Below are 27,027 nucleotides of genomic sequence, written 5' to 3' on the forward strand. Positions count from 1 at the left end.
CTTGTTATCTGGTGTGCTCCCTGGGGCATTTGGTGGGCCGCTGTGAGATACAGGAAGCTGGACTAGATGGGCCTATGGCCTGATCCGGTGGGGCTGTTCTTAGGTTCTCAGTGTCAGCGGCTGCCCTGTCTGGGCCGAGCCCTGCCCTGCCCTGCCCCGCCCCTTCCCCTCTCCCTTCTGCTAGGAGCCGGGCGTCCCGTTGCTAAGGGCCCTCCTCCAGCCCCTGCCGTTGCCAAGGGCCTCTACTCACGTCAGCGTGACGTCACCGGAATGCGCCGCCCGGAGGCGCGTTGCTAAGGGCCGCCGCCCCGTTGCCGAGCAACGCCCTCTCCCGTTGCCAGCGCTCCACGGCGCGGCTTCCGGGTCGGCCGGGGTCACGGCTTCCGGCAGGCAGGCAGGCGGCGGCCCGGCGCGGCGGGAAGATGGCGGCGGCGCTGGCTCCTCCCGCCCCGGCCGCGGCGCCGGGCCCCGAGGGCGGCCCCTCCCCGCCGCCGCAGCCGCAGCCGCCGCACGAGATCAAGAGCCAGTTCCGCACGCGCGAAGGCGCCTACCGGCTGCTGGGCGGCGCCGAGCCGCGCCCGCGGCCCGCCCCGTCCGTGCCCACCGCGCCGCCGCCGCCGCCCGCCGCCGCGCCCCCCGGAGCCGCCCCCGCGCCGCCCGCCCCGGCGCTGCCCCCCGTGCGCCTCTCGCTCGTGCGCCTCGGCCCGGCCGCGGGGGGCGCGGGCGACGCCGGCGCCGAGGGGGACCCGGCCGGCCTGGCCGCCGAGCGCAGCCGCGTTTGCTTCAACCTGGGCCGCGAGCTCTACTTCTACTCGGGCTCCGGGGGTACGCCCGGCCGGGGGCGGCGGGTGAGTGGCGGGGGGGGAACGCCCCTTGGGGTTTGCTTGCCCAGGAGTGAGCCCCATGCGCGGTAGTGGGACTTACTCCTGAGGAGGCGTGCACAGGATCGGGCCCAGAAGGTCCCGCAGCAGCCAGGGCTGTGTGGCGCAGGGGGCAGGTGGCAGGTGAGGCAGAGCCCCCCCACCACCAGAGCCCTTCGGAAAGCACCACCTATGTGAGGGGAGGCAGAAAGGGTTGGACAGGATCGGGCCCTTTGGACAGGATCGATCAGGCCCTTAGGAGTAGGGGTGGGCGGTGAGGCAGAGCCTCCCCGGCAGAGTCTTTCGAAAAGTGCCGCTGCCGTGGGAGGCACCCACCACCCACACGCAGAGTGCTTGGGTGCCTCCCATGGTGGTGGCGCTTTTCGAAGGACTCCACCGGGGAGGCTCTGTCTCACCTGCCTCCCCACCCACCGCACGCCCCTGCTGTCAACACCCCAAAGCCGCCTGACCAGGAAGGCGTCTCCCTGCCCCAGAAGCTACCAGCCGCCTCAAAGTGGACTAGCCATGTGAAGCTGCTCCTGGTGGAGCTCTGGACCCAGAGTCACTGAGAGAGAGGTTCCTGCCTTGTACTACTGGGACTCATGGATCATGAAGCCTCACTTCTCACTTGTGCGGTTGCAGCAACTTATAGGAATCGCAGAGGTTGAAGAGCACTAGACTAGAGCAGCACCAGATAAAGGGAAACATCTGGTGTACCCCTTCGGGTACAAGGAGATGGTGTCCCAGTCTTCCTAGGATTTGGGGTTATCCAGGGAATAAATATGGGCAGAAGAGTCAGGATAGTCAGCCGGGGAGGGGTGCAGCTTCGCTCCACCCAGCCCATCCACCTTCTCTTAGAGCAGTGTTTCTCAACTGGTGGTACTCATTCCACTGCGGGTACTTGAGATGGTGTCCAGTCGTACTCGCAGGACCCCCAAGTCCCTGCTGCCTGGAAGTGAGACCTGCAACACAATGCAACAAGCAGTAGTAGGAGATTTGACTTGGCAGACAGAACTCCAGTGTGCACTTTTGGCATGTTTGAAAAAGCCCTCTTGTCCACCCTGAGCCTCTTACCGGTGTTGGTTGCATTGCATCTGGCCTCCCAATCCGGAAGTAGCTGGTGATGACTTCTGGTGGTACTTCCAAATAGGTGGATGATGCAGAGTGGTGCAGCAGGCACATATGTTGAGAAATGCTATCTTAGAGCAACCCAGTTGTGCCTTCACCTTCTTATCTAAGCCTCTTGCTGCCATTCCAGTCCATTGACCTGAAGAAGCCCATCGACAAGCGGATCTACAAGGGGACGCAGCCCACCTGCCATGACTTTAACCAGTTCACCGCTGCTTCAGAGAGCATCTCACTGCTGGTGGGCTTCTCCGCTGGGCAGGTGCAGTACCTGGACCTCATCAAGAAAGACACCAGCAAACTCTTCAACGAGGAGGTGAGTCAAGGCAGCGCAGGTTCACTGAGAGTTTGAGTTACTCCTTCTGTCCTCCCAGATGCAGTGGGTCCTTTTCTGTCTTTCTGTGCTCTGGGTCCCTGTTCCATGACTTATTATTTGTCATAATAATATGGTTCATCCGTTTGTTTGGTCGGTGAATTGACCAAAGCAGTGGCTTTCAAGCAGCCTAAAAGCAGCTTGGGTCCCTGAAGATTTCTCAGAAGAGCCTAGGGTCAAACATAGGTAAAGCTACTCGCAAATGGATCCTCCCTGACTGAGGAATGGCACAGCAGTTCTTGGAAAGAGGCAGGGGTTTCTTCCCCGACTGGGCACAGTGCTAGTTGTTGGGGCTTGAGTGAATGGTCTTCACCTAGATGGCAGTCGTGGCACTTGTGCCACTTTTCAGATCCTCCTGCTGTGGATGTGGGATGTGCTGGAAATGCACGGAGCATGGAGGGTGGTGTAATTGGGTGTTTGTCCTCCTGTCCCCCATCGCTTGCTTCTAAGGTTCTCCCTACTTTTTTTTTCTCTCCTGCCCCATAGAGGCTGATTGACAAGACAAAGGTGACATTTGTGAAGTGGATCCCTGAGACCGAGAGCCTCTTCTTGGCCTCCCATGCGAGTGGCCACCTGTACCTCTACAACGTGGAGCACCCTTGCGGCTCAGCCTCCCCCCAGTACACCCTCCTCAAGCAAGGCGAGGGCTTCACGGTCTATGCGTGCAAAAGCAAGAGTGCCCGCAACCCCTTGCTGAAGTGGGCGGTGGGTGAAGGGGCACTCAACGAATTTGCCTTCTCCCCCGACGGCCGCTACCTGGCTTGTGTCAGCCAAGATGGCTGCCTGCGTGTCTTCCACTTTGACTCCATGCTTCTGCAGGGGATGATGAAGAGCTACTTTGGGGGTCTGTTGTGCGTCTGCTGGAGCCCTGATGGGCGCTACATCGTGACGGGTGGTGAGGATGACCTTGTGACAGTTTGGTCCTTTGCCGAGGGCCGAGTCATCGCCAGAGGCCACGGCCACAAGTCATGGGTCAATGCAGTGGCTTTTGACCCCTACACAACTAGCACGGAGGACGATGAGAGTGGGGAGTTCAGTGGGAGTGACGAGGACATCCAAGACTCTACCAATTTTGGCAGGGTGCGGACCAGCAGCACCCTGTCCCACCTCTCCAAGCACAGCACGAAAAGCACCCCATCGGTGACTTACCGCTTTGGGTCGGCTGGCCAGGACACCCAGTTCTGCCTTTGGGACCTGACAGAGGACGTCCTGTACCCTCATCATCCACTCTCCCGGGCCCGAACGCTCACAAACACCTTCAGTGCCAGCATTCCCCCTTCAGGGAGCGGAGGAAGCAGCTTGGCGGCGGAGTCGGGCAGTGGCGCTTTGCCTCGCTCGCTGTCCCGCTCCAACAGCCTGCCCCACCCGGCCGTCACCAGTGCCGCCAAGAGTCACGTGGCAGATGGTGCAGTGCCCTTTAGCATTGGCAAGTTTGCCACCCTCACCTTGCAGGAGCGGAAGGACAAGAGCGCCGAGAAAGAGCACAAGCGCTACCACAGCCTGGGCAACATCAGCAAGAGCAGTGACAAGCTGAACGTGGTGCCCAAAAGCAAGCTGGACACCGCCAAGGTCCTGGGCACTGCTCTGTGCCCCCGCATCAACGAGGTGCCCCTCCTGGAGCCGCTGGTGTGTAAAAAGATTGCCCATGAGAGGCTGACCGTTTTGCTCTTTTTGGAGGACTGTATCATCACCGCCTGCCAGGAGGGCCTCATCTGTACGTGGGCCCGGCCAGGGAAAGCGGTGAGTGAAATGGTGCCCCTGCTGGTTTGGGGCCTGCACTTCCTTTCCAAACTCACGGCTTCTGTTTTGAAGTTCATCTGGATTTAGTGGTTGGCTGCTTTCTGTTTCCTGAGTGTTTGTGCCAGTTCAGTGTGCAATTCTGCACCTTTTCATTTGGCTTCCTTAGGTGGGAATTTGGCCTGTCATATTTGTGGAGCTAGCAGGGACCAGATGCTGCTTTATGACCCCAGAGGAAGATCCTCCTGACATCAGTCTCCCCACCAATAAGTCAAACTGCATGCAGTAGGAAAAGCAGTTTTTTTTAATTAATGAAGGAGAGTCCTTCCAAGTCCCCAGATATAACAGCCAGCGATACTCCTAGTTGTGAACTGAAACCTGGCCCCAGGGTCAGCTGTAAAGACACTTGGCATTCAGTGATGAAAGCACCCAGACACAACCGAGAATGGATGGCCCAGGAGGGAGAAATGGGATGGTGTTCTCAGAATGCTACCCGGGGGGGGGGTGTGATTGCTAGAAAGGGAGACAAAGGAGGCGCTGGTGCAAGAGTGGATGGGTTAAGAGGCCAAGGCACACAGTGTCTTCGTTACTTTGTTTTCTCCTTTCTGCCCCTATTTTTGCTGAGGTGTAAATTTGGACACTGAAGTGGCTGCCTCTGGCAATCATTCTCCTCCTTCACCCTATTTCCTGGCTGGAAGACACCCAGAGTCCTGCCATGGTGGCAGGGGTAGCTGGTGTCTGTGGCCTTCTCACCCAGCAGGAGTTCAGGGTTCAGGAGTTCCAGACTGTTTGAACACTTTTTTGTGTTAAGCAGCTCCCTGCCCATAGGGAAAAAAGCAGCTTAGGGGAAAAGATTCAGCCTGCTCTTTTTCTGTATGCAGAGAGAGTTCTTTTTAGTCTCATCTTTATCTGCTCTTTGCATCTCCTTTACATCCCTCCCCAAACCATTGTATCTTTTCAGGCCCTGAACTCCCAGAATGGCGGATCCCCAAGCGGCACGGTGGTATAGCCCAGCTCTGACGTTCCATGACTGGCGGACCTCCCAGTAGGCACCTCTGGCTCTTGGCCCTGCCAGTGAAGCTCCCTGCCTCTTTAACAACTGCTGTATGTACAGATTCTCCCTCCTCGCCTACGACACTAACTGTATGGAAAGAGACAGACTAACAGAGTTAATATATTGAGACTTTATGTAGCACAGGAATCCTTTGCACTTCTAAGCTATTTAAAGTATTAATTAATGGACCGTATTTAAAGCTAAGATCGTAGCACAGGCCGCTGGAGGGGCAGATTTTGCACAAGGGTGAACTGGGCTGCTCCCCGCACCACCCCCTCCCCCAGCAGGGATTCCTGACTGCCTCTCAGCTGTGCTGCCCTGGACTTGACGGAGCGTCTCCGGATTTTCATCTATCCCAGTCCCGTTTCTCAAAGAAAGCAGGAGTCCTTTTTGCACAGGGAAAATGGCTTTCCCAGCTCACAAAGGAACCCCTGTCTTCTTCCTCCTGCTTTTTCAATTCTCTTTTGATTTTATTTTTGTGTGTGTTTTGCACAAGATGCCCTCATTCTTTTCCTGACTCGAGGAAACAGACAGATGTCCCCACCTGGCAGACAGTCTCCAGCCGCACGCACCCCTGTGCCCCAAGCAGTACAACCAGCCAGACCCCCAAAGAAGTGGCACTCAGCACCAAGGTCCAGCATGGTACTGCCCAGCAGCCCCCACTGTCTGTCCTTGCCAGTGTCGCTCTTCAGCGTTGGGGCCCAGATGTCTGCCTGCTGTGTTGTCCTCTTCCCTGCAGCTTCATTCAAATACTTCTCTGCAGTTCTCTGAGAAGCAAAATTGACTCATTTCTGAAGTGGCTGGTCCTTGGATTTGAAGACTGCTTGCAGGCAACCAGTGCTTCTCCCCCGTCAAGAGGCCTGCCTCTAGCTTGGATCTGGTCCCTGGCTTGCTGGGGGCATTCCAGCCTCTATAACTCTGCTCAGTTCGCTTTTATTACTCCCCTGCAGGTTGAGAGAGATCTGTGCACACGTGTTCATGTTTCAGATCCCCCAGCATGTGCTCATTCTGTCTGTACAGAAGCATCCAGGCAAGTTTTAAATAGCCATCTGTCTAAGGGTGGGTTGCAAAATCCTGGACTGGAAGAATGAAATCAGTTTGCCCATTTCAGCCACTTGTAAGCAAAGATTTTAGAAGAGACCTGCCTCTTCCGAGTTTCACCAGTTAAAATACTGGAACAGTCCTCGGTTCACCAGACACTGAAGGCAGACATTTGATAGTTGTTCCTGAAGCAGGATGTCCCCACCCTGGGGAGTAACTTGACTAGCTTTTAGGACCAAGTCTTCAGAAGCTGAGTGCTTAGAAACAGGATAATTCACAGCACAATATCAATATGTGTGTTTAATCCAATGTACGACCATTTAAAGCGTCCCAAAAATGTTTTGAGCCTATGAATGATTTCAAGGGCAGTTTTAAAAGTTGTGAAACCATATACTACATTAGGAACATCAATAATACAGTGTATATATGTACACTTTTATTTGCACATGTGTTTTATTTATCGGTGCATATGGATTAAATACACATATATTCAAGATTTGGAATCTGCACTACAGCTGTGATTTGTGTGTAGCATTGCATTAACTGCGCAGCCGGTTTAGACTGCCTTTCTAAATTAGGGCAAGTTCAAAGCATAAGAGTTGACTATCAGTCTCCATTTGAGGACAGAACCTGGTCCTGGGCCTCCAGGTGAGCTGGAGTGAGGAGGTGAACTGCACTTCCCTTCCTCTCAGAGGGAGTCTGGTCAGGGTTCAAAGCCCACGCATAAGCTTGAGGCACTACGTTTCTTTGTTTTTGATTTGGATTGAGAACAGTCTGCAAGCTTTTGAGAGGAGTGCCTGCTTCAGCAAATCTTTGACAAGAAGAAATGTCTCTGCTGGGGTCCAGTGAGAGCAAACAGGCTTTGGGAGTGGTTTCTGTCTCAGGTGTATGATGGGAAATCTGGAGAGGGCCTCTTGGCCCATTTATCCCTGTGGGGCTTGTATTCCACACTGCTTCTCACCCTGTAGAGCAGTTCTTTTGGACCACAAGGGAAAGGCCGTGATTTTGAGATGTACAGGGCCCAGCCCCTTTCTGCACCCACCCCTTTGATGAAGTCCCCCACGGTTGCTTGATGTGCCCCTAAATAGTCACTCAAACTCACTTGGATGCATTGACACCTGACAGTATTCTGTGGTTTTAGTGGCTGCTGTATATTGTGCTATAACTTGCTGGGGTGAGCATTTGGGTGAAGGGGGCCAGCTGTAGTGGTCTGTAGGGAAGTTCCGCCTGCAGTGGCCAGCTTCTAAAACAAGAGGCCCTTTGGTGCAGCTATGCCCTGAAGCCCACGCCCCTCTGGGACCAGAAGTTCTTCCCTGGAATCCTACACGTGCTTGTGGGCTGGCTGCAGTTTCACAGTGGTTGGGGAAGTGGACCATGTGTGTGTTCCACAGGGTAAACTCACAGCTTCACCGTGCCTGGCGTCAAGTCCTTGCACTCCAGATGTGCCCAGGACCCAGCCCTGACGTGTCTGCTCAGACTGAGCGCCTGAATCCCTCACAGGTCTGCACTTTCATTCCTATCCTTCACCCAGCTGAGTCTAGGAGGCAAGCTTCAGCTTGGCAGGGGATCCATCTGGATAGCATCGTGCCTCGCTGGGAGTCCATCTTCAGCTCTCCGTCTGGTAGAATTTGACCCAGACACCACTGACATCCTCTTCCACTGGGGCATGTGAACATCTCTTGCAGGTGTGGACTTAACATCATGGGACTGCTCCTCACCCCTCTAGGAAAAAAGCCATACTGGGTCCAGAACCACTGAACACCACTTGCGTCTGCTTCATCCCAGTCTGGTAAAAGCTAGCAGGGGGAGCGAGGGGGAAAGGGGTTGGCTTCAAATCTGCGTGGCTCTTTTGCAGTGGGACTTAAAGACATTGGAAGACAGTATTAAATTTTGCTCTGTGCATCTCCCTCATCCCACCTCCCAGTGCATGTCACCCTTGCATTCTGTCTGGCCCCCAGTGGCCTTTGTCTGCCAGCTGGTGTCTGGCAGCCTCAATCTCTTCTCCCCCCCCCCCCCAGGTCCGCAGAAGAACACGCCTGGAACCTGCCAGCGCCCTCCCTGTGCCTTCGTCACTTTACTACCTGCTCTAAACGTTTGTTACTGTTGTGTCCAAAAAGTGTTAAATTATAGAATCGTGAACTCCTTATTTATACTAAAGAGACTGTTTTCACACCACAGCCTCCCCTGTTAAATGTTAATTGTGGAGGGGGGGGGAGAACTGGTGCTTGTAGAGCATCCCCCCCCCAGGTGCCATCCAAGGCAGGAACTCTGGAGGACAATGTGGAGAGGGTCACTTCTGTGTCACCAGTGAAAATGCTGTTATGAGTTCATGTCTTGCTTCTCTTGATCTTTGCTTTCAGCTCCCCCCTCCCGGACTGCAGTCCAACCAAGCATCTGGATCATCTGACTTTATTGCATCTCTAGAGGAGGAGCTTCCCTCCCCTTGCAGGATCACAAACATACAGAGTTCTCATGCATCCAACCCAATGTACTATGCTACACTAAGGGGGAAAGGAGTAATAAATACAGTGGAGGGGTGGAGGAGAGAGGCCAAGAGGAGCATAGTGCAAACACTGTTTAAACTAGCACAGTTGCCCCCACAAGGGAAATCACCTTCCATGCACTCCCGTTGCAGGAACAGGTTCACGCCCACTTTCCTTCGCATTTTGGAAAGGTATCCCTCCTGCTTGAGGGGGCAATAAGATTTAAAAACTAAACACAATTCCAAATAAATTACTAAAGAACCTTCTGTGTGTTGCAGTGCAGAGCAAGAAAGGGGATTAGTGTTGCCACCAGGTGTCTGAAGTGTAGAAGTGCAAGTACAAGTCAAATGTCTGTGGCACACAAGTAGCATGCCCCCCCTCCCCTGGCAATCACTGCCAAGTGAGTAGAGGCCTAAGGCTGCCTAACCTCATTCAGGGCCATGCCCAAGTCCTAAGTGGCAGCTGTCTCGGCTTCTTTCCGTCGCAGCTGTCCCACTCTCAGCCCAAAACCACAACACGGAGGCACTATTTACAACCTGTGCCTTGTGCAAAATACAGTGCCCTAGTTTATGCTGGAGAGTCTTCCGGAACAAGAGGAGCCTGTCTCCACCATGTCTAGCAATTCTTGAGCTCAATTGCAGTGGCCCAGGCTCAGGGGAAGAGGCCACAGTCCTTTTCCATGGGCTGTCCCTCCACAGGGCTTCTTTTCACCAACCCTCAGCAGGGAGCAGACCCAAGCAGCCATGCTGTGGTGGGGGCAGAAGACACCGCAGAGGTCACCTTGCTGAGGTTTGTCCTTGCTACTAGTTCGTGGAGCAGAGGCGAGCAAACTCAGCTGTTTGAGGATGGCAGAAACAGCCCATGGGCCAGAGGACCAGAAAAGCCCTGGAAGGTTCCTGCTGCAGCTTTGCCTCTCAGGAAACACCCACAAGAAGGTTGAAAGTCGAAGGTTCATGGAGAGCAGTACATCAAGAGGCAAGAGCCCATTCTTTCCAGCAGGAAGGGGGTTGGAGGCTGCAGAAGGGCTGAGACGGACTCCCGGATCATTTCCCCACATGAGCTGAGAAGGGGGCAAACAGTGATGGGGCCAGGACCCCTAGGGGCTAAGCTCAGGCCTGCTGTGGAAGACATGGTCCATGAGTTCCTGGCATTTGCCCCCCACCCAAGACGGAATGGTCTACTAAGGGGGGATCAGAGTTGGCTCTGGAATTCCCTGGAGTACCTTGTAGGCTCTGACCTCTCACAGCCGTGCAAAACAGTCCTTTCAGCCAGTTCAGGTCAGCAGAAGTAAGAGGTGGGGGCACTGCTGCTGAGGAGGATCTCTTCCTCTGGACAGAACAGGCAGAAGATGGGGATGAAGAGGGCCGAAAGGAAGCCGAGACAAGGCTGTGTGGTTCTGCTTACACCTGGGATTGGAAACATTCCCCCCCCCTTGCTGCCAAGACACAGGGACCAGTCTTTTCTTCACTTTTCGGCCCCAGATGCCCCCAGAGTAATTGACATCTGGTAAAGGAAGGTGTCCCTTTGCCCCACAGGGCTACGCCAGAAATTGTGGCCAGAACAGCTGCCTCCCTGGCAGTGTTCAAACCACTTCCACCAGGGTCCGGGCTGAAGCCTCCAGTACAAATCCACCAGTACACAGGAGCAGGTATCCCACCTTGACTATGCAGGGCCTATGTGCCTGTGGAGGAAAGAAGAGCCCCGTCACTAAGCGAAGGGCACTGGAAGAGCAGCTTGGAGGGGCAGAGCCAAGCTGCTCTTTTGAGCCACCACCAAACCTGTCTGCATGGAGAGGGGCTCCGGCTCCGGCCTCCCCCTCAACAGAAAGTATCTTGGGCAGAAGCACGCCTGCGAAGAGCCAGGGTAGCTGCTGCCAGTGCAGGCCAGGAGGCTGCTGGTGCTCGCTATCTTGCCTGGGTCAAAAATGGGGGGCTCGCATCACATGTGAAAAGGGGGGCACTTCCTCCTCACATCCACTGCCAGCGTGTGCCCAAGTCACTGGTCTGGGTGGCTCCCCTGAATCAAAGGAGACAGGCTCAGAGCAGGGAATCATACCAGGGCTAGCAGGGGGCTCTCCCCAGCAGGTATTGCTGCTCTGGCAAGGCAGCAAGACTGCCACTGAACATCTCCCTGCCTGCTAGAAAAGCAGCCGCAGGAAAAAGGGCTCTGGCCCAGCCTTCTTCCCAACACGCTCGTCTCCCTTGTGCTGCGCAGTGTGATGCTGCCCAGGTGTGGCTTGCTGCCTCTGGGAGGCCTGAGCCAGGAGCGTTCTGTGGGAGGACCAGAACTGCAGAATCTCACCGGAAGGAGACCAGGCCAAGATTGTCAGGTGCAGGGAACAGCCTCCAGGGCCAGGCAGGGGACCTGCATTGCAGCTTGTGCACTCTTGGTGCTCAGCAAGATGGGTCCGGGTGAGGATTTCCCAGTGAAGTGGTACCAGAGTGCCTTTGGGCTGACACCACCAGCCCATCCACTCCCACCCCTGCTGGCATGAGAACCTAAATCTGCATACAGACATGCAGGGCTCCTCCAAGCCCAGAGTAGTTCCTCTAAGCCAGCCATTTTCAACCACTGTGCCACGGCACACTGGTGTGCCACGAATGGTCCCCAGGTGTGCCATGGGAATTTGGGGGAGGATCATTTATCAATAGGACCACTGGGGAATTTGAGCCCCCATTGATAGCATGTGCCTTGCTATCACATGCCTTGTCAATTGTCAAAAAGCTGATGGTGTGCCTTGACCATTTTAGTGCCTTGCCAGTGTGCCGCGAGATGAAAAAGGTTGAAAATCACTGCTCTAAGCGGCCCCATCTCTGTATGTATGGGATGCGGCTTTGCCAAAGACAGCTGCCCAAATGGCAGTTGCGTTTCAGTGTAAGTAAATGTAAAGTCAGGCACACTGGGGCAAAGAATCAAAGCTTTACGTATAAGCTAACAGGTTCTGAGCTGTCTATCAGGAGGGAGATCTTGGGGTGCTTGTGGACAGCTCAATGAAAGTGTCAACCCAACGTGCACTGGCAAAGAAGGCTAATTCCATGCTTGGGATCATTAGAAAAGATATTGAGAATAAGACAGCTAATATTATAATGCCGCTGTACAAATCACTGGTGAGGCCACACCTGGAGTATTGCGTCTAGTTCTGGTTTCCACATTTCAGAAAGGATATTGTGGAAATGAAAAAGGTGCAGAGGAGAGCAACCAAAATGATTAATGGGCTGAGGCACCTCCCTTACGAGGAAAGGCTACAGCATGTGGGGCTCTTCAATCTAGAAAAGAGGCGCCTGAGGGGGGACATGATTGAGGCATACAAAATCATGCAGGGGATGGATAGAGAGATGCTCTTTTCCCTCTCACGTAATACCAGAACCAGGGGACATCCGCTAACACTGAGTATTGGGAGAGTTAGGACTGACAAAATATTTCTTTACCCAGCCTGTGGAACTTCTTGCCACAGGAAGTAGTGATAGCATCTTGATGGGAAGAGTGCCCCTATCAGTTCTGGGTGACACACGCTAGCCCACCACATTACTTCTCCTGCTCATGAATGGTCCAGCCCTAATCAGAATGTGGCAGACAGGAAGGCAACTGAAAGGTGCTGCGGTGACGGCGCAGGGGAGCGAGCTGTGCAAGCATCGGCCAAAGCCAAGCACTGGCTCTCGGGGGAGGAGGGCAGGCAGAACCAGAGGAGAAGGGGGGTGGTGTGCGAAGGCAGCAGCAACGTACCCTGGAAAAGAGGAGCAAGTGCCGGTACAGAGGTACCACTAGGGGGTATTCACAGAGCCGAGATACCATGGTGCCGCCTGGCTGGAAAGAGAAAGCAGAGGTCACTGGTCAGCGCGCAGAATGCCAGGCAATGGGGGAGGGGGGTGTTCCACATACCCATCAGCAACACCCCACCTTCTGTTAGGGGACTTTACAATCTCAAGAACCTCAAGCTTCTAGTCCTCTCGGAAAAGGCTAGTGCCTGCTTTTATTTTTCTGGAAGGAAGTCTACAGTGATTTTAAGCACCTGAGTCTCAGAATCAAAATTCGGGGGAAGGATGCGAGGAGTGTCCCAGGGGCTGCAGAACTGGAGAGGGGTGCAGAGTTCACAGGAGCAGGAGGGGAAGGACAGGCTTCGGCTGACAGCAGAACCGTCCCCTGGCTGATGACCCCGCAGTCTCCGCAGGACAGGAGTGTAACAGGCCTGGGCAGGTGGCCTTTGCTCTGCACTCCTCACTGCCCCAGAAGGAGCCTTACCCATGGCCTCCCCCCTTCTTCCCCCGGTGGCATGGCAAAGGGCAGAGTCAGGCTTACATCAGCCGGGCGCTCCACGCAGCACCAGAAAGGGTGGGTGTGGTCAGGGGAGCAACGAGGGCTCCACCCCAGAGCAGCTAGAAGGAAAAGAGAAAGGTGGAGGCCAGATTTTCTTGGGAGTGGGGACAGGGTGGGAGAGGAAGACCACACGTGCACACAAGGCACTAATCTACCAGCATGCAGGAACACCTGCCACCCCCCAGCAGCCGCCTCTAGGAAGATGTGCGCCACTGATCCATGCTGCGCACCATGCTCAAGCACCACAACAAACTGCTGGCGTGTGTCTCTTCTTCGGCTAACAAGTCGAGCACCCACAATTCCGATGGGCAGGAGGGTAAGTAAGGTGGGCGAGCAGGCGGGGTGAAAAAGGGGGCTCAGCAAGGCCTCCCTCCTCACACGCTTGAGAAGCAAGCACAAGATTCCTCCCGGTTTCTGTTTCCTTCCCCACCTCCTATTTTCTGAGTCTCCCTTTCTCAGCTAGGCCTCCATCAGGCACTGCTGGGCCAGCCAACCACAACCTTGCCCCAACACAGGCTACAGAAGGCTCCCCTGCCCCACAGCTCATCTGCCTGTCATCCAGGTTGCTGGTGGAACTGGAGAACCAGGCCAGCAAGCAGCCCTCTTTTCCACATGCTCCTGTCCTGTCTGGAGTCCAGACCACGACCAACAAAGGTCAGACCTCTCAACATCAGCACCCTGATCCACTGGCTTCTTTCTGATGTACAGTACACACTTTCTTCAGCAGCACACCCAGCTTTCACTGGTGCAGACAACACAACTGCTACAACCCCCACAGAATCACTCCACCAGAGCTCGATCTGAAATCACAAGCCCCACCCTACCTTGACTCCCATATTTTTTTAACCAAAGCATGCCCTCTCCATAGCAGTAACAGCAGCAGCTTAATGGGGCTGGTCCAAAAGGAAGAGGGCCAAGCACCCTCTGTCCCTGCTGTCATTGGAACACAGAGTGGTTCCAGCCAGGAATTGTGAGGACAAAAGAGCCCATCTCTCCCCCTTGTTTAAACGCACAGCAGACCACTGAGAATCCCTGTATAACTCCCTGCACAGGTTGTCCCTACTGAAAGTATTTGCTGGGCTGGGCAAGTTTTCTTCCAGACTGGGAAGGGGAAGGGATGCAGGAGGAAGGAAACTGAGGGGACCAGAAGAAACCCCTGTGGAGTGGAGCAGGGAGGAGAAGAAGAGCATCTGCAGGGAGGAGAAGAGGGACCGTGGAGGCGGAGGTGAGACTTGCCTTCCTCGCCTGTGGTTGGTTTCATCCCTTCAATCTGCTCCTCCAGGCGCTTGATTTGAGCTTCCAGTTCCAGGTTGCGGTTCTCGGCTTCCTTTAGTTGGCTGTGCAGAAACAGACAAGATGAGTTAGAACTTGCTGGGGAGATGGGGAGAGCCGCTCCCCCAAACCAAGAAAATTTGGCAGCTAATGAGGACTTTGAGAAAGTCATCTTGGGCCTTCGGGGAGGGTTTGACTCCTTTGAGAGTTCTGGGGTCAGGCTTGATCCAGCAACAGTCGAGCTTTTCTGCACTGAACTCGAGCTGCATCACACCACACAAGAAGATCGATCAGCAAACCTATCAGAGATTGTGGTTGCCTAGCAGGAAGAAGCCCCCCCACACACACACATTTGCCACCCACCTCTCACCTGGCAAAGGTCTGGTTGGCCACCTTGACCATGCTCAGCTCCTGGCACAGCATCTCCCGGCTCCGCAGCTCCGCCTCGAGTGCTGACTGCAACTCCAGAAAGGTGCCCAGGTCCAGGGTCTGCCCACTGGGCAGCTTGCAGGACTGGCAGGGACAAGAAGGGGCACCAGGGTCACCAGACCTTGTGCACAGAGAAAGGAGAGCCGCCAGCACCACTGGACGCCTCCTAATGCCCGTCTCCCCCACCTACCAGCTCCTCGGAGGGGTCTTTTGGGGTCTGCTCCCCTGATGGGGCCCTCCTGGGGCAGTCGATTTCCATTGTGAGGTCCTCGTGGCTTCTCTCCTCAGGCTCATTCTGTCTGAGAGAAAGGGAGACTCTCACCGGCCCTGTCCTTGGAGCAAGCAACAGGGCCAGGCTGAACAGCAGGCAAGTGGTGGCTCTGGCCAGTTATCTCTGGCCCTGACGGTTGCCAGGAAATTCACAGGGAAGGGCAGCTGTGCGTGTGAGCAGTGGGGGGCTCAGAGCTGGCCTCCTCTCCGGGCAGCCTGGAGGAAAAGCAGCCCTGGAAATACGCGAGGCATGTCAGGTTTCTGGGGCTGCGCAACCAACTTCAGACGGCACCTTGCAGCTTCCTGCAGAAGAATGCCCCAGCACCCAAAGGGTTGCTTACTTCACTGCTGCGTAGGTGTAGGAGTATCCCACGAAGGGCAGGTGCACCCCAAGTGGCGAGCTGTCCATCACATCCGACAGGGTCTCCTAGGAAAGGGGGCAGAAGCACACAGAATGGGGGGAACAGCTCCATGTGGGGGGAACAGCAGGATGGGGCTGATCATGGCTGTGCCCTTCCTCCTGGTAGGTTTCCTGTGCCTTGAGCTGCTGCATAGCACCACAAAGCAGTCCCCAAACACTGGGGGTGGGTGGGAACTACCCGCCTCCCCATTAAATTTTTGTCACAGATTAGTCGTAAGCACAGGAGCCCCATCAGAAAAAGGAAAGGTAGCAACCTTCCTGTCATTTCTACATAGTGGACAAGGATACCACTTCCCTCACCTCCATCACCAGTTAGGGCCACGACATCTTAATGCAGCCAGCGACACGCTGCCTTTTGCTCATGTCCTCACCCCCCCCCCCCAATTCCCTGAATTGACTCCTTCCTACTTTTCCTTGGAACTTGGGGCTTGTCGTAGACTTGGTCTCACACTCCCAGGGTTTTGGGTGCTCAGAGTTGTTGGTTCTGAACCCTAGAGCCCTCAAAGATCCCTGTTTGGTAGTACTGCCACCACCCTGTAAGAGCCAGTGCCTCAGTCCAGGGACACCGAGACCCTCTAGGCTTAACTATATCCCTTGTAGGCACTGAGCACTTTCTTTACTTAAAGTCTCAGTTCTCAAGTTACTAGTCCACAATGAGGATTTGGTAGCTTGCTGAACGGCTAGGCAGGATTCTGAAACTTTGTCCCCAACAGACAATGAACCAACATGGTAAAAGGATTTTTACTTTATTAAGTACATAGGGTTACAAAACTTACAAAAGGCAGCAAATGCTAGAGGCATAAAAACTTATAGGAAACTTATCAGCATAAAACAACAAAGCTAACTGGCTAACTCTACTATTCTCTGACTCTCACCTGGGTCAGCTTCTTTTGTAGATCCTCAGGTCAGTTACCTAAGAGGCCACATGGTCCTGGCGGGGCAGGATGTGCACCCACCACCTATCTCACCAAGAGGCAAAGACCCTGTCCTCCGGAAGTAGGGCTGGATGCTAGCCCTCTCAGCTCTTCCCTCCCCCCTGGAGATCTACAGCTGCATTCCATCCTTGATGGGCATCTTGCTGGCTGCCTAGATGCTACATAATCACCTTCCATTGAGTTGTAAATTCTTAGCAGCTAGGACTGCAAGCCACTTCTGTGTTACTGTCTTAGCTTGGTTCAGGCTTTACATGTTACTAGGCCTAAACTGTACATATTCATGACAGTGCTCTAGGACAGGGGTGCCCAAACCCCGGCCCGGGGGCCACTTGCGGCCCTCAAGGCCTTTCAATGCGGCCCTCAGGGAGCCCCCATTCTCCAATGAGCCTCTGGTCCTCCGGAGATTTGTTGAAGCCCACACTGGCCCAATGCAACTTCTCTCAGTGTGAGGGCGACTGTTTGACCTCTCATGTGAGCTGTGGGATGAGAGCTCCCTTCACTGCTTGCTCTTTCACATCTGTGATGCAGCAGCGGCAGCTAAGGAAAGGTCAACCTTGCTTTTTGCAAGGCCTCTTAGAAGCCTTGAGCTATTGCAAGACCTTGATTCATCCATATAAGTTCAAATTTAATATATTCATTTATGTAAACTTATGTAAATTTATTCAAATTTGAAATGTAAATTAATTCTTTATTTCCCCGGCCCCCCGATACAGTGTCAGAGAGATGATGTGGCCCTCCTGCCAAAAACTTTGGACACCCCTGCTCTAGGAAAACACCAAGACAAGCCCAAAGCCCAGAATCTTCTCTGGCCTCTTCTAGGGCACACCTGACCATCTCAGAAGGAGTGACAGTGTGCTGCAGGAATGGGAAGCGGACCCTAGAGCAGGCCTGAGAATAATCTGCAATGCACTGTGTTTCTCAGCAAACATTGGCGGGGGGGGGGGGAGTCCTGAGCAGTCAAATCTGGGAGAGGGGAAGGGATCTGGAAGGCAGACAGCTTGGGGACTGCTCTTTCACAGTTACAAGTTCAGTGTGCGATTCACAAGTGAAGCAGTGCCAGGTGGAGGGCAAAGAAGGGGAAGATTAAAAAAAAGTCACGTACCCCTCCCCCGCTCACCATGTCAGTGAGACAGTCGTCCACCACGTCAAAGTTGCAGGTGTCGGTGGCGTTGGCAAACTCGGGTACAAATGGTGGTGAGCAGCTGCGCAGGCTCTCCCAGTCCACCCCAGTGAAGAAGGGGTGCTCATGGAAGTCCCGCACCCCGTTCCGTCCCAGCCGCGTCTCTCGGGGGCTGATCAACCCTTCAATTAGAGCCTGAGCCTCTGGGGGGATCTCTGGTGCCGAGAGCGGAAAGCAGAAGTGCTCCTTCAAAGAAACGTTAGAACAGTGAAGACTGCCCAGGTGCACACTAGAGGTGAGCAAAGATGTTTGGAGCAGCAGCTCATTCTCGCCGGAGCGGGAACCCTGGGCTGTTCCACTTCAGACTACAGACAAAGGTTCAGATATTGAGTGCACCCCCATTAAAAAAGAAAAGAGTCTCTCTGCATGGAAAATGAGCGTGTCAGGAGAAGGGTTTTGGCCACACAAGGAGACACCCTGCTGACATCAGGGACCAACCCCATTTGGCACTGACTGAGGACACTCATCCATCCGAGAGTCCATGCATGACCCTCAAGTTCAGAGCAGGCAGCACCCAATCTGGTCCTGGTGAGGGCTGCCCTGGGAGACCCTGGGGTGATTCGGAGGGACAGCCACAGCTCACAGTGTGAGAATGGCAACAAGGCCCGCAACCAGAATGCTTGACCCCGGGAACCTCCCAAGGTGACTGTGACAGATGAAGCCCCCTGGCACTCATTACTACCACCCAGAAAGGAAAATCATGCCCTCCCATCCTCTAGTGAGGCCATTCATGCCCCCCCCATTCACCTACCTTGAAATGGATGATCTTGCCATAGGTTTCCACCACAGAGTCAGCAAAGAAGGGCGTGTGGCCAAAGAACATCTCATAGGCAAAGACTCCCAGGGACCACCAGTCACACTCTGTGCCGTAGGAATGGGCTCCATCTTCCACCGCTTGCAAGATCTCAGGTGAGAGGTAATCCGGAGTGCCCACTGCCACAGTCGAGCAGACCTGACACCGGGGCAAGAGAAGTCAGAAGCCAAGAAGAGCCCTGCTGGGTCAGCACAAGGAAGCCCATCTTGTCCAGCATCCAGTCTCCCACAGTGGCCCACCAGATCTCTCCAGGAGGTCATCAAGCAGGACAGGAGGACAAGAGTGCTCCCCCACCATTGTCTGTTCCCAGCCACTGGGATTCAAGGTAGACTGTCTTGGAAAACATGGAGGTTCTATTGATCCATCCTGGCCAATAGCCATTGATAGATCTGTCCTTCATGTGCCTGGTCCCCACTAAGGAAGCATCATTTAGAACCTTTTATTCTAAAAGTGCTGTGTGTAAACTGCTCCCCAATGAAAGAAAGAAGTGAGAAAGCAGGGCACAGTGGACATGAGAAACAGATTCAGATCCACACTTAGCCATGAAACTCAAGGCTAAGCTGCAAGAAGTTGTTAAATGGTGTGTCTGTGTGAGAGGGGTGTGTGGGGGGGGGGTGTCATTCTGTACATGTTCAGTAGCACTGTTATTAACTTCACAAGCTGCAAAGCTGAGTTGCCACGGCACACTCAACCCCCCCGCACCCGCCCCTTGGTTCAACTCTCACTGTTCCATCTTCACGGAGCTTGAGACAGGAGCCAAAGTCCCCGAGCCGGATGTGTCCACATCGGTCAAGTAGGATGTTATCCGGTTTGATGTCTCTGTTGGGGAGGAGAAAGAGTCAGGCCGATGAACCACTGCAGCGAGAAGTGCCTCTTTGGGGATGCAGAGTACATGCTCTCCCCTCCCCCTGCCCCAGGCCAGGCCCCCTCCCCGACTCCAGAGCCTGGCTCGGCTCCCACCCCCCCAGCAGTAATGCAGCAAAGTAGGGCAGAATGAGACAGTCTGGACTGGGCACCCCACCAAGATCCCTGGGGAACGCTGCCTGGAGGCCGCACCATCTTGGGCCAAGCCGCTCAGGCCTGCTGCTTTGGGGCCTGAAAAGAGACACGGTTTCGGCCAGAACGGACGCGTTCGCCACACCTGTAGCTTGAAGCCCACCTTCTTCCAACACAGACCTCAAGGCGGAAAATGGGGGTTTCTCAGCTGATTACTCAGCCAGGTGCTGACCAGACCTGGAGCTGCAGTCCAGTGACCGCGGCACACGCCCTCAGACCCCAGGGAACAGCAGGCTCCGCTTAATTCCTTGCCCCTGCACGCAACTGGTCAGCCTAAGTACACTATGCAAAAATTGGGGGGGGGGAGCAAAAGGTTTCCTGCAGACTTCGAGCAGATCCACTCCACCGGCATGATCTCAACAGGCCTCGGCCGGACTCCTTCACCAGAGAGTTCCTAGTTCCTTTTTCAGGAAGGAACGCTCTTCTCCAGGATTCCCAAAATGCTGGTTAGGAGAGACGGAACAGCTGGGCAAAGCTGCCACATCCCGTTCAGTACTGCCCCCCCCTCCCACCAGGAGAGAAGGCTAAACTTTTCCAGGCCTGCCTGGAGATGCTGCCAGTGACAGAACCCACTGGGACCTGTTGCTCCGCCATGCGCAGCTACACAGGAGCATGGGGTGTGTGGTGGGGCTGGTCCCCCCACAACCCAAGGGTGTTCCCAGAATCCACTGCAGGGGCTTCACAGTGGGGGCCTGAGGCTTCTCTGCACAAGCCAGGCCAGCGGCTCCCCCAAGCGACCACCTTTGCCAGCTCCCTGCCTTACTCTGCTCACTGGCCCTGCCTCCCCTCGCTTACTGTCCCATCACCCCCCTCCCTCCCTTTCTTCCCCCACGGCAGCCCCCATCCCGGTCCGCCCCCCTGCATTCCCAAGCTTTGGCTGCTCATGTGGCTTGGAAGGAAGCCCAGCCTGCCTTGCTCGGCCTGAGATGAATTAGGCGATTATGAATCTAGGACAATGTTTATGGCTGTTTTGGCTCACAGAAGCGATTCGTGCGCACTGAGGCCAAGTCAGCCTCCCGGGCCCAGCAGTGGGGGGGGGGGGGGAGGCGGAGTGGAGCAAGGCTGGTGGAGGAATTCTCCCCTCTGTCCCTCTTGGGACAGAGTGGCCCCCACGTATGAACCTCCGCTTCTCTGGAGCATGCTCTGGAGACGTTGGGAATTGGGGCTCAGTGTCAAGCCTCAGCTCCCTGCCTCATTCAGCCTGCAACCAGGGAGTAGAAAGAGTTCGAGTCCAAGGAGATTAGTGCAGAAATTCCAGAGGCCGGAGCGGGAAGGGTACATTCCAACATTCTGCTGTGGACGGAGAGACAAGCAAAAGGAGGAAGCATTTCAAGAAGGACCCGAGGCCCGGAGAGCCAGAAAACACTGGCACCCTTTGCTAATTCTGCAGTCACAAGGGCAAGATTTGGGATGGGTCCATTTTGGAGTTGAGGATCAGGAAACTCAGATGTCAGACCGGAAAAAGAAAAGGGTGCATGGAGAGCTGAATGGGGGAAGGGGGGAAATCAAGGGTAATAAAGGGAGGTGCATCCCGAAACCCTCTTGTACTAGAGGCCCATGAGCTGGCTGTGGCTCCTCAGAACTGATCTGCATATGGGCAGAGGAATTCTCATCACCACCACCACCAGTTCACATGTTCTAGGACAGGAGTGCCCAAACCCCGGCCCTGGGGCCACTTGCGGCCCTTGAAGCCTCTCAATGCGGCCCTCAAGGAGCCCCCAGTCTCCAGTGAGCCTCTGGTCCTCCAGAGATTTTTTGGAGCCCACACTGGCCTGACGCAAGTGCTTTCAGCATGAGGGCAACTGTTTGAACTCTCGAATGAGCTGAGGGATGAGGGCTCCCTCCACTGCTTGCTGTTTCACTCTGTGATGCAGTAGCGGCAGCAAAGGAAAGGCTGGCCTTCCTTTGTGCCAGGCCTTTTATAGGCTTGAGCTATTGCAAGACCATTCATTCATTCATATAAGTTCATCTTTAATATATTCATTTATGTAAACTTATGTAAATTTATTCAAATTTTAAATGTAAATTAATTCCTTTTTTTTTTGCCTGGCCCCCGACACAGTGTCAGACAGATGATGTGGCCCTCCTGCCAAAAACTTTGGACACCCCTGTTCTAGGAGTACAGGCCTCTAGAATAAAGGTTCAGTCTGGATAAACCTCAGGTCTAATTGAAGCTAGAAGATAACTTGAGGGGTTTAAAGGCAAGCAGCACAGGATTGGCCCACCCAAGAGTCACCTCTGGGGGCTCCACCTGCCCGCCGCTCACCTGTGCACGTAGCCCATGCGGTGAATTGAGTCAATGGCCATCACCATCTCCGCCAAGTAGAACCGGGCCATCTCCATTGGGATGCGGTCCCCAAACTTGCTCAGCAGCGTCAGGAGGTCGCCCCCCACATAGTAATCCATCACAAGGTACTACGGAGAGGGGGAAGATATTAAGAGAAGGCGTCTCCTCCCATTTGCAAGGCTGCTCCTCTCACCAGCACCACCACCCTCTGTAGGGTCGGCCCTGATCAAATCCAAGGGGCAGGAGGAGGAAGAGAAGAAACGGTGCCCTCAACCTGACCTGGCAGGGAAGGGAATTAGGTTCTTCGACCTGATGGAGGCCTATTAGTCATACCTCTGCCTGATCAATGCTACATCCTCAGGAAGGAAATAAATTTCTCCCAGGTAAGTTCAGTTGGCAACCTTCAGTCTCGAAAGACTCTGGTATCACGCTCTGAATGGTGGTTCTGGAACAGCGTCTAGTGTGGCTGAAAAGGCCAATCCGGGAGTGACAATCCCTTCCACACCGGGAGCAAGTGCAGTCTGTCCCTGGTCTGTCTCCCTGGCTATGGGCCTTCCTTCTTTGCCTCTTTGCCTCAGTCTGTTGGCCAAGTGTCTCTTCAAACTGGGAGAGGCCATGCTGCACAGCCTGCCTCCAAGCGGGCCGCTCAGAGGCCAGGGTTTCCCACCTGTTGAGGTCCACTCCTAAGGCCTTCAGATCCCTCTTGCAGGTAAGATTTTATTTTAAATCATAACCATTACAATAATGGGCAGGAGGTCTGGTCCAGAGGGTAGAGCCTCCGTTTGCCTGAAGATAACAGCTGAAGGTCGCCAGTTCGAGGCCACCAGCACTGAAAGGCGAGACCTTGAAGCAGCTGACAAGCCCAGCCGAGTTTTTCCATCTGCTCTTTGGCCGCCCTTCCAGTGAGATATGAAGGACTGTCAGCTTGCGTGGGAGGAAACCGGAGGCCAGAATGTGATACCAGATCATAAAAGGATCCATCTGAAATGTTGTAGTTCTTGAAAGACAGAACCTTGGTCAATTGTAAAAATCCCTATAGGGATTTAGTATAGCTATACTATATACCTGTGTAACCTTGAAATACACCTGTTTAAACCTGTGTAAACCACCTTGAAATAAAGTCTGAGGAGAAATCTGAAGACCATGAAAGGCGGTATATAAATACCTGTTACTACTACTACTGTTTAAGAGTTTCCAAAGCTCTTCTGCTGGGTTTCTGACTGCCCTCTGTCAGAGACAGAGTACCAGGTTGGTGGGATCTTAGGGGCTGACACAGCACAGCAGTTCCTTGGGTTCTAATGAAAAGTTTCCTGCTTGGCACTCACCAGGTAGTTCTCGTCCTGGAAAGCAAAATGCAGCTGTGTGATCCAGCGCTTGTCGCCATTCACCAGGACGTCCCGCTCCTCCCGGAAGCAGGAAACCTGGAGGGGGCAGCATCAAGATTTCAGATGGACAGGCGGGCTTCTGACTCTCAGACCAACTTGGGACTGACTCACACTTACCTCGCCCCGTTTCAACATGTCCCACTTGTTCATGATTTTCATGGCGTACACTTGGGATGTCCTCTTCAGCTTCACCACTGCCACCTATGTGGATAAAACACAGGGGGTGGGGTGGGGTGAGTCACAGGATCCACACTTCCACTGGGAGTTCATCCTGCCTGCAGCACAGACTGAAGAGGGTTCAACAGCCTCTCCTATGAAGCTGCCTTAATAGTCCTGCTCTGGCACCTTTCAGCTGCAGAAGGCAGGACTCGGTTTAAGCGCCATCAACGGTGGCTGCAGCTTTACCCCTGCCCTGGCAGGCTTCCCTTCCGCATGGCTTCTGCAGCCTTGTTGAAAGGTTTGTGCTGTTGGCACGTGACGGCAGCAGAGGAAGACCCACCAACCCAGCCAGGCCCGCACCGGCCCGTCTCACCTCGCTGAAGGCTCCTCGGCCGATCACTTTGAGAATCTCAAAATCATCCCGCTGCAGCCGGAGCTCTTTCAGCCTGGAGGTCACTGGCTCCGCTGGAGGCAAAGAGAAGCAGATTAATCTGAAGAGCAGGACATGGGGTGCGGAGACATGCCCTCTGCATGATTTTGACCATAGCCAGCTAAATTGCATAGAAGTTTATGCAAAGAAGAAGGAGGGAAGCTTGGAGGTCACCTAATCCACCCCCTTGGCTCAGCACTGGAAACTATAGCATCCCTGATAGATGGCCATCGAACTTCAGTTTAAAAACCTCAAAGGAGAGAAAGTCCACAGCTGGCTTTTGGCATGAACACCAAGCCTGGCTGCAGGGCCACCTTAAGGAACACACACAACTCCAGATGAAAGAAGATGGCCTGTGGGTCTCTGACACTTGTCTCATGGAGGTCTAAGAAAAGAGCCATTGGTTCCAAAGATGGGCTGGCCCTCCTGGGCCACTGGAAGATACCTGAGACAGGAAGGCCTGCCAAATGCCCAGAGGCCCACTGAACGTACTAAATGTGGGGCGCCAGGTGCCAGATCCATAGCCCATGAGGCCGGGTTGCCAGATAAGGATGTGAAGAAACTATCATGGCAGCCTCACTGCAAGCCAGGGAATCTGGAGGAGTGACCTCAGCACACTTCAGCCCTGTAAGCTACAGTAAAAGAAGACTCAATGGCTTTTATTTCCATGTCTTAATGGCCCTGTGATGGATGGTCGTTTGTGATGAGCAAGGAGTTTATTTTTATCGGTGCTATTTAAAAAATTTCCACCCCGCCTTCCCCTCGCCAAGGCAAAAGCACAAGGTGGCTTCATAAAAACATAAAATATGTAAACATACAATATATAAAAAAAACACTTGGAATATATAAGAAATGGAAAACGTACAATATAACTAAAAAAAACAAGTGGGGGTCTGCAGAATCAGCTTAGCACTACAGGTGGTGCCTTGGCACCCGCAGGGGCAGAGGTGTAACCACAATGCCAAGGGGGCATAAAGCTGCCTCTTCCAGAATCCAGCCTTCCACTGCTTACAGTTCTCCTGAGGAGGGGATGCTCACTGTGGCGGTTTCGTGCCCCCCATTTGTTTGCCCAAAGGGGAGCCTCGACAGGAGAAGGAACAGGGGGTGCAAAGCCACCAGCACCTCCTACTCTGAGGAGAACGCAGAAGTGACAGCATGATGTCGCGTGATGTTGGGACATCAATGCCCCAGCAGCTGGGGCTTCTAGTTACGCCTCTGCGCGGGGGTTCTGTTCCCAGAACTGCAGCTGCCAAAACTCACGAATAATGAAATCCGTGGGTCAGGCTTCCAGTTGTGTCTGGAGGGTGTTCAGAGGAAGGTCATGGACAACCAAAAACTGGAAGTCGACTTGAAACACCTCTGGGGGCTTCAGGAAGAACAAGATTCCAGTCATGTTCAGGAGACTCAATGGGTCCTCATCCGTAGGTTTGGGACTTGTGGTGGGTCCAATCCATGGGTCCCAAATCCGCGAATAAAGAGGACCCACCTGTAGAACTAGGAGTGAAACTATACGCAGTAAGAGCATCTGCAGAAAAGCAGCAAATAATATCCAATATGCAGGTCCAGGAGGCCCAACCCCAAAACCATCAGTTAAAAGCTAAACACAATTTAAAAGTTTTTAACCCTTGCAAAAAGGCTATCAGTAGAGGTCTTAATGTTTTTGTGGTTTTATGGGTTTTATTTTTTCCCCCAAGGAGGAAAAGTGCACAAAGCAGTGTTAGGTGTTTTTATTCCAAGGGCACATTTTAATAAATTATTATTATAAATTATAATAACTTTAAAAGTGTACTGGGTGGGTGACGTAGGTGGTAGAGGGTCAGCAGATGGCAGCCACAGTAATTGCCCATGGAACAATTACAATTAATTGTCCCCCATTGGTTTTATTTTTTCACAGATGTGTGTGTGTGGGGGGGGGGGGGTTGATTTTTATTTTTCTACAAAAATGAGAAGTGCAGAAAGCTGTGAGTTTTTATTTCGTTATCACACACACACACCCCAAAATCACACCTCTAGCTATCAGAGAAGGGAGAGTTCTTCAGTCCCGTGAGAGGGAGCCATTGCCCCTCCTGCCTGCTACAGCTCAGCCTCATGCTGCCATTTCCCTAACCTTAGTCAGGTTTCTTAAGACACCCACCTGCTCTGGCTTTGCCCTCCTCCCTGACACTGACCTAGCTCACTTGACTACATATTAATAGCTACCCAGAGCTTCCCTTATACAGCCAGGCCAGCTCTGAATGGGGGTAGCGTGACTCAGATGTTACTCAGGGAGGGCCCCAAAGCCTGAGCACATGCCTGAAAATAAATGCATGGACAATCTTTTTTAGGGGGGGTAAGTCACGTGACCCGCAACCAGTAAGCAAGTCAGGTGACCTCAGCGGCTGGCGTCAGCCAGATGATTCAGCTGCCGGATGGCATGACAGTAATTTCTATGAGATTTGGTGTTTGGGGAAAAAAAAGATATACCCCAAGGATCTCAATGATCTCCTCACATGGCAACGGAGAGATAAAAGATGCTAAGCGGGAGATGCGATCGGCCACTTGGCAGTGAAATGCTTCGTGCAGGGAGAGAAACAGAGTATAAATAGCAGAAGGATGTGACCAAGAGGCTTGGAATGAGCTTGTTTGGGATTGCAGAGGGCTGGGTAAGTAACAGGGTATGGCGGGGGGGGGGGGCCTGGCAATTTCCACCCTCCTCTCTTTCCGTGGCAAGACACCCTCGTTTCACATCTTCGTCTGTCTTCAGCACCCTCTTCATTTTAACTTTCCTGGTTCTGCTCCTGGCCCTTTAGGGGAGACTCCACGGAGAGAAAACCAACAGGTGCAGCTCTCTCCATCGCTTCGCCTCTGCACCAGCAAAAGCTTTGCCTGCTGATTTCTACAGAGCAAAACTGCTGTTAACAGGTACAGGTGCAGATGCCAGGTCAATGGGAAAGTTTTAAGAAGTGGTGGCTTCTTAAAGGAGAACCTCTCTGGGTCAGGCTGAAGGCACATCAAGGGCAGCATCTCACTCTCCACCATGGCCAACCTGAAGCTCACAAGCAGGGCAGAAAATAAGCTGGCCTCCCCACTACTGCTCCCCAACACCCGAATTACTTCCTAAACTGCCGAGGAACACTGCCCCTGAACATAGGGCTTGCCACACAGCAACTGTGGCTAACAGGAATGCCTCAGAATAAGTCCCAGATGCGCTTGAGGCCAAGACCTCCTGTGCATTAGGAGTGGTCCAGAACGTTGACAGGTGCAGCCCGTCGTGCCACAGGGATGAGACAACCTGCATCTGCTCAGGGTGCCAACTGTGAACTTGACCTTCTGAGCTTCAGCCACCCAACACAACGATGCTGCTGGAATTCCCATTTCTGCTTCACTGTTAGAGGCACGCAAGCCCTCCAGGCCGAACAGAGT

The 27,027-nt window shown here is 53.8% G+C and overlaps 2 protein-coding genes across 7 annotated transcripts in view; one reads left to right on the forward strand and one right to left on the reverse strand.

Moving 5' to 3' along the window:
- Positions 1-422: 422 nt before the first annotated feature.
- On the forward strand, positions 423-8,939 carry DMWD (DM1 locus, WD repeat containing). The gene is made up of 4 exons (XM_066638127.1): positions 423-848; positions 2,119-2,301; positions 2,845-4,098; positions 5,057-8,939. The coding sequence occupies exons 1-4, from the start codon at positions 423-425 to the stop codon at positions 5,102-5,104; spliced, it is 1,911 nt and encodes a 636-aa protein (XP_066494224.1). The 3' UTR covers positions 5,105-8,939.
- Positions 8,584-27,027, reverse strand: part of DMPK (DM1 protein kinase) — a 28,730-nt gene continuing 10,286 nt past the window's right edge. Inside the window, exons 2-15 of one of the 6 annotated variants that reach the window (XM_066638200.1) lie at positions 23,569-23,660; positions 23,154-23,237; positions 22,977-23,072; positions 21,631-21,779; positions 19,034-19,127; positions 18,246-18,446; positions 17,432-17,680; positions 15,300-15,385; positions 14,879-14,987; positions 14,630-14,772; positions 14,224-14,324; positions 12,970-13,046; positions 12,397-12,477; positions 8,584-10,354 (exon numbers count right to left, since the gene is read on the reverse strand). In XM_066638200.1, coding sequence (XP_066494297.1) covers positions 10,256-10,354; positions 12,397-12,477; positions 12,970-13,046; positions 14,224-14,324; positions 14,630-14,772; positions 14,879-14,987; positions 15,300-15,385; positions 17,432-17,680; positions 18,246-18,446; positions 19,034-19,127; positions 21,631-21,779; positions 22,977-23,072; positions 23,154-23,237; positions 23,569-23,660 — 1,661 coding nt within the window. In that variant the 3' untranslated portion in view covers positions 8,584-10,255. Of the gene's footprint in view, positions 10,355-12,396; positions 12,478-12,969; positions 13,047-14,223; positions 14,325-14,629; positions 14,773-14,878; positions 14,988-15,299; positions 15,386-17,416; positions 17,681-18,245; positions 18,447-19,033; positions 19,128-21,630; positions 21,780-22,976; positions 23,073-23,153; positions 23,238-23,568; positions 23,661-27,027 lie in introns of all 6 variants that reach the window. The other 5 variants (XM_066638199.1, XM_066638202.1, XM_066638201.1 and 2 more) reach the window with 5 other exon arrangements.

The sequence above is a fragment of the Tiliqua scincoides genome, chromosome 10 (assembly GCF_035046505.1).
Source record: "Tiliqua scincoides isolate rTilSci1 chromosome 10, rTilSci1.hap2, whole genome shotgun sequence".
In the NCBI taxonomy this organism is placed as follows: domain Eukaryota; kingdom Metazoa; phylum Chordata; class Lepidosauria; order Squamata; family Scincidae; genus Tiliqua; species Tiliqua scincoides.